At 30.7% G+C, this 6,780-nt stretch overlaps 1 protein-coding gene across 1 annotated transcript; it reads right to left on the bottom strand.

Annotated features, from left to right (window-relative positions):
* Positions 1 to 302: 302 nt before the first annotated feature.
* On the bottom strand, positions 303 to 4,222 carry LOC120090902 (protein REDUCED WALL ACETYLATION 2-like). The gene is made up of 15 exons (XM_039048597.1): positions 4,190 to 4,222; positions 3,920 to 4,011; positions 2,960 to 3,103; positions 2,808 to 2,864; positions 2,511 to 2,583; positions 2,233 to 2,391; positions 2,004 to 2,153; positions 1,674 to 1,929; positions 1,474 to 1,595; positions 1,286 to 1,372; positions 1,081 to 1,169; positions 936 to 998; positions 832 to 888; positions 640 to 736; positions 303 to 470 (listed from the first exon to the last, which is right to left on the bottom strand). Exons 1-15 carry the CDS (start codon positions 4,220 to 4,222, stop codon positions 303 to 305), a joined length of 1,647 nt encoding a protein of 548 aa, XP_038904525.1.
* Between the last annotated feature and the right edge of the window lie 2,558 nt (positions 4,223 to 6,780).

The following is a 6,780-nucleotide window of genomic DNA, read 5'->3' as shown; positions in this document are numbered from 1 at the left end:
GTGGTGGCAAAATGTACTTGAATTAACCTACAAAAATATAAATTTAGAGTCTCTCTAATTTTTATTCCTTTATTGAGAAAAACCCATGGTTCAGTACTGTCTCTCTCTTTTGCTAAATTTGACTGCATGCCCTTTTCTGTACAATCCTTATTTTCTTCAATTCTCAAACCTGCGATGGAACCACATATATAGTAAATTAACTTTAGTTATTACAAAATGAATAATATACCAAAAAGAATGAACAGGAAAAAAGAGTAAAAAACATATATTTATATATAAAAGAAAAGTTGAGAATTTAGGAGTTAAATTACCAAGATTTGTGGGAGATTAAGGAATAGAAAAGAGAAGGAGTATAAGATGGCCGTCATTGTAGCTGCAGCAATCGTGTTATACATTATGCGTTTATTGTCCTTGCTTGGTACAAATGCTGCTTTAAATGTATTTGTAAGCTCTGAGATCCTATATGAAGTCTGTGTAGCAAACCAACAACACCCATCAAAATTGAGCACATTCGTAGGTGACATATTCGAAAATGATTTTGAAATGGGTTAAAAGACATTAGTATTGACTTTCTAAGTGTTTTAAAAATTGTTCTTTTAAGTGAAAAAAAGAGGAAAAATATAACTAATAAACACTTACAATCATAAAAATGGAAGTTGTAAGCATGAAGTTCAATAAAGGATAATCTGGGATGATAGTGAGCAACAACTTGGGCTGTGCATCCGGAGCATTTGATCTAATACAACGTTATATTAATCCAACATAGATTATTATTCACAAACTAATTAATCCACAGAAATTAGACCAAAACACCAACTAATTAATTCATACCTTAACCAAATATGGAACTGCGAAATGTACGTATCCAGTGAAATCTTTCCAATCCAACTGAAATGATGTTTAAAGTTAAATATATNAATTAAGAAGGGATTTACCCAAAAAGGGTCAAAGTATAGCTACGAGTACTTTGGGTGACATTCCGTATGCATATGTAGGATCTGCTCCATATGAAAATAAAGCTTTTATTTCTATTATTTCAAGGTTTAATATAAGAACAAGGTCAATTAATTCATGACATACGTGATGGGTATCCAAGAAGTGTAAGGATGGTATTTGTTGTAAGTACTACACTCCATTTTGAATACATACTCAAACCATAGATATAATGCCTGAAAATGTCACAAAATTGCTCAAATTACACCACCACAAAACCAAGAAACAACTATGTGCTATCAAAACTAGTTAATGTTGCAGTCCAACCAAAGTTTGCAGACAACTATTTTACCGTAGATGATATCACAACAATTGTCGTTTTGATCAATATCCTGCGCTTTGTTTTTAATTCATCCAACTTTTCAATCCACTTCTCAACCTATGAAAATATATAATTCCATTATAAAGCATTTCCTTGAATAGGGAAAATGCAATTAAATGACAGTAGTACAGAAAAGAGCATTGTTTGATTAAACTCACAGTTGAATAATTGTAAGCATACACCATGCCTAATATCCAAACATAGCGATCAAGTCCTGTTCGAAAATGCCACTCGTACATGAGAGGCAAGTTTTCTTTCAATCTATTTGGATCTTTATAGCCTACAATAAAACAAAATAAAAGTTAATTATTAGCTTAGTTAGATTAATGAAAAAGAAGAAGATATATGTAGAAGGTACCTAGAAGGAAGGTAAATGGGTCCCAAATCACTTCAAACACCCCAGGTATTTCCCATACAATGACCACCACCAAGAAACAAAGGAGAAATTTCACAACAATGACTGCTTTACTATCATTGTACTTGTGCAAAACACCAACAACACCATATACCACAAGAGAAAAAAATGTGTGTAATGGGCAAATATAGTATAGCATGTAGCTGTTGTCAAGGACAATGCAACACATAACCACCAAGAAATTTAACCGCCACATCATCTGCAGCTCGAACAAATATAAAATTAGGTCAAATGGTTATCTGACGGAACATGAAAGATATAAGTTATATATACCTGAGCAAATCTAGAAAAGCTAAAGTCTTTTCGAGCGTAGTAATACGAAAAGTTTCCAAACCCCGTCATCCAGATATACGAGGCGACACATACACGACCCACGTTGTAAATTTCTCTTGCAGCAAAGTAATGGTACATCAAGAAGATCACCTATTGAATAAGAAAAAGAAAAGTATGTGAAATTGATGAAGGTTTAATTTGAAGAAGAGTATTGCTAATAAGAGTTGACCTGCATCCATCCTTTCCACTCCTCAGTTTGATGTCTATTTAAGAAGAGTATGGGTTTCACTGAAAATGGTGAGTTATCAAGATGTATCTTGAATGAAGTTACTGCTGCAACAATGATGAGAAGAAGGAGGAGGAAGCAGAAAAGATCTCTATTGTAACTCTGCAAACATTAAAATAACAATGTAAGATGCTAAGAGAAAGTAACAATGTAATAAGAATACTGATCCAGTTTTACTGTAAAAAAATGGTAGAAGAAAAGAGTTATTGAATTTAAGACACCTTTTTTGAGGTTCCAAATATATCAGTACGATCACAAATGTAGAAGTACGATAAAAGAAGACCAAATTCACATCTGTGAAGTAAGAAAGAGAGAATAATATTAAATTATAATAATAAAAAAGAGACATTACTAAAGAGATTTCACGTATTAAACAATACTTGAGTACATCTTTAAAAAAATTTAAAAAAAAAAGAAAGAAGAATTTGCCACGTGACAAATTATAGATAAATTGCAAAAAGATGAGAGGTTGCGTCCAACTTTTTGTCATACAATTCTAAGCTAGAATGTTTACGTACGCTGCTCGGAGTAACATTCGATGTTTTATTAAGAACGATTCGTCCAACATGATGAACCTAACAGGCAAAATAAATATTAGTAAAACCTAAAGAACTAAATAGCTAAGACATTGGAAGAAAGACAAAAACAATAATGGTTTGTTTTTGTAAACCTGAAAATGGTAGAGAAGGTAGATGAAATTGTAGCTCCAGAAGAAGGAATGGATTTGATAACATTTCCTTCTAATAAAACAGCTCTATCATCTTCTTTTACATTATGACTTTCTACCTCAGCCAACCCAACATCAGGGTGCCCTCTAAAAAAGAAAAAAAAAAAATCCAATTTCAGAAGGATAGATATTTAAAAATAAATAAAATAACTATTTGGTTTTCCATTTGTTTTGTTTGAGCAATACTTTGGTGCAGCATTGATTACATCTTTTTTTCCGTCCACTAATTGAATCATACAAAACGAGAAAAAAAGCTAAAAAAAGTGGAAATAAAAGTTTGTCACGGTGATTAGATAACTTAGTGGGCTGCAAATAGAGTTACACTCCAAGTAATTTTGATTTTTTAAAATCGTACTTGTTTTCTCACTTTTTTACTATGGTTTTTATCTAAGTTCTTAGTAAAAATTTTATTAAAAGAATAAATTTTGAAAAAAACTATATATATTTATATTTTTTTAAACATTAGTAGAGAGTGGATAGAAACAAAGAATTTCGTTTAGAGTAAATAGTGCAGAAAAAAAAAAAAAAATCTAAAGTTATAAAATAATCGGTTTTGGTTTTTAAAAATTGTGTTTGTTTTTTTCGCAACTTCTTTACAGTAGTTTTTATCTATCCATTCTAAAACACAAAAACAAATTTATAAAAGTTTCTATTTTTTTTTTACTTTTCATTTGACGTGAATTAAAGAAAAAATATAAAAAAAAATCATGTGAAAATAATATTCATAGAACTTAATTTTTTTTAAAAAAGTAAATTAAATAGTTATTAAACGAATCTTAATTTTCTCTCATATCTACCCAGCCAACATATATTAAGTAATAATTAACACATAAAAATGAACAAGTTCTAAAGAAAATATAAGAATAACAAAAGTTTAAAGGTAACGGAATCATTCTAACTTACACTTTAGAAGAGATGGACTTCTTTTTAAATGCTAAGTACTCAGAATAAATCCATGCAACCAAAATGGTTATAAATCCAATAAGAAACGAAACCTGTATCAATCCAAGAGACAAAATCAGTAAATATTTCATTACGAGAAATTATTTGAAAAGATCGCTACAATCTGGCTAACAAATCCATATACAAATAGCTATCATGAAGCATCTACTGTAGTGACCTCACCGAATAATTTTTTGTTACGAAAAATATGATTCGTAATGAAACACTAACCTGGCCATGAGTCACTGGGCCTAGCAAAGCCATTACTACGACGAATTCGAAATGGAAGAAGTTGATGAGAATGTGTTGAAAGTTAAATATGTTTCATTTAACTAAATAAGTTACAGATGAGGTTAATTAAGCATATTAATTTATGAGAGGTTATAGATTAATTAATTTATGAGAGTTGGAAAAATTAAAGAATGAGAGTTTATGTTAATGTAAGAGTTAATTTAGTAGAGTTTCGCATAATTAAATGTAGGATTTTAACTGTTCCATGTATATTTAATTAGGGTATAAGTTATTATATTTAAATTTACTCATGACAATCCTATAAATAAGATTGACATTGACATTGTTAATGTATCCAAGTGTATAGAGAAGAACACACAAAGAGAGTTCAATAAAAAATGTGAACCAAGTTTGAAGAGTCTTTCAATTAAAAAGTGTTTTTGTTTCCTCTCAAATAATCGTTTGTTGGTTCTTTATTTGTGAGTGTCCATCATATGCTTCTAACAAAGTGGTATTAGAACTTGAGTTTGAAAAACTAGAATTGTTTTTGCAAATGAAAAATAATAATTTGATTCCCTTCCAAGTGCCTTGACTTACGAAAGAAAATTATAACAGTTGGTGTATTCATATGAAAGCTCTACTTGGTCCATAAGATGTATGAGACATTGTCAATAATTGTTATGAAGAACCAAAAAAGTGATGCGACTTTAAATTAAGCTCAACAAGAAGCTCTGCAAAATAATAGAAAGAAAAACCAAAAGCCACTCACCATCATTCATCAAGCCATCGATGATCCAAATTTTGTGAAGATTTATGGGAGCAACTATTGCACATCAAGCATGAAATTTTTTGGAGAATACATACAAAGGAGTAGACCGAGTCAAGAAGGTTCGCCTCCAAAAATTGAGAGATGATTATGAATCATTACTATGAGGGAGTTTGAATTGATTTCAAATTATACTCCAAGATTACTAGCAATAGTAAATGAAGTGAATAGATGTGGTGAGACAATAAATGATGAGCAGATAGTAGAAAAGATACTTCGCTCATTGGATGAAGAATTCAATTTCATTGTTGTAGCTATTGAAGAATAAAAAGACGAGTACAATGCTTGTTGATCAACTTATGAGTTCCTTACAAGCCCATGAAGAGAAGCTTCTAAAAAAGAATAAACAGACAACTAAGCAACTTTTCCAGTCAAAATTGTAGTTGAGAGGTAAAGAAGATAGCCAAGAAAAAGGCAATCAAGGTTGAGAACGTGGTAACAATCATGGACATGGTGATTTCAGAGGTCGGGTTTGAGGAAATTATGGTCAAAGAAAATTTGATGAGAGTAATTCAAACTCTAATTCATCAAGAGACTGTGGAAGAAAAAATTATTTGAGGTCAAATGGAGAAACATCAAATAATGAAATAATGTATGACATAAAACAGGTTGAATGTAGGAATAAAATAGAAGAAAATGCAAATTATGCTGAGCAAGATGAAAAAACTGGTGAGTCATCTTTGTTTCTAGCATGCAAAAGTGAAGAAACATATGAAAACAATGCATGACATCTTGATAGCGGTCCAAGCAATCACATGTATGGATGTAAGTCAATGTTTGTGGAACATGATAAATCCTCGGTGGTAATATCATATTTGGTGATGCCACAAAAATTTATGTTATAGGAAAAGGTAAGATTTTGATCAACTTGAAAAATTGGAAGCATGGGTTCATCCCTAAAGTTTATTATGTGACTGATACGAAGAACAATAATTTGAATTTGGAACAACTCTTATAGAATGACTATAATATCTTGATGAAGTATTATAGTCTTTCGATAAAGGATAATCGTGATAATATGATTATTAAAGTTAAACATGTTCTCACTTTCCTTCACCATATTCTTCCTTTCCTTGCTTGCTTGCCATAATTATTTCTTATTAGCAATCTCTAATAAAATGAAATCTTATGCTTGCTACAATAGTGAAACACTAGATTCTTTGTTAGAGCAATTGTTGACTTATTATCTACATGGATCATAGTTGCATCATCTTCCAAAATTCCAACTATCTTCAGCAAATTCCTTAACCAAATTGCATGAAAAATACACGAGAATACAATAACATATTCTACCTCACAAATAGATAATGTCACAATAGGTTACTTCGAACTCCAAATAAATGCAGTTTACCAACAAAGAACACATATCCACTTGTACTTTTTCAGTTATTAACATCTCCAACACAGTCACTATCACAATAACCTTCAAGCTTGAATTCTTTAGATGGAGAGTAAAATAATCCATAATCAAGCGTACATTTGAGGTAACGAAGAATTCTCTTTACCACTTTCAAATGAGTAATTGTAGGAGATTCCATTCACCAATCCAATGCTAAAAAGAATATTTGGTCGTGTACAAGTCAAATATCTCGAACTTCCAATTAAGCTTTTGAAATATGAAGGATCAACATCTCCTTTTTCATATTTGAACAGTTTTATCTCAACTTCAATTAGAGTTGTGACAGGATTAGAATTGATCATCTTGAACTTCTCTAAAATTTATCTAGCATATCATTCTAGAGATATAAAAATACATTTCTCTAAC

This window comes from Benincasa hispida, chromosome 11, assembly GCF_009727055.1.
Source record: "Benincasa hispida cultivar B227 chromosome 11, ASM972705v1, whole genome shotgun sequence".
Classification (NCBI taxonomy): domain Eukaryota; kingdom Viridiplantae; phylum Streptophyta; class Magnoliopsida; order Cucurbitales; family Cucurbitaceae; genus Benincasa; species Benincasa hispida.
The sequence above is the reverse complement of the archived record's forward strand: the minus strand, read 5'-3'. Positions and strand labels throughout refer to the sequence as shown.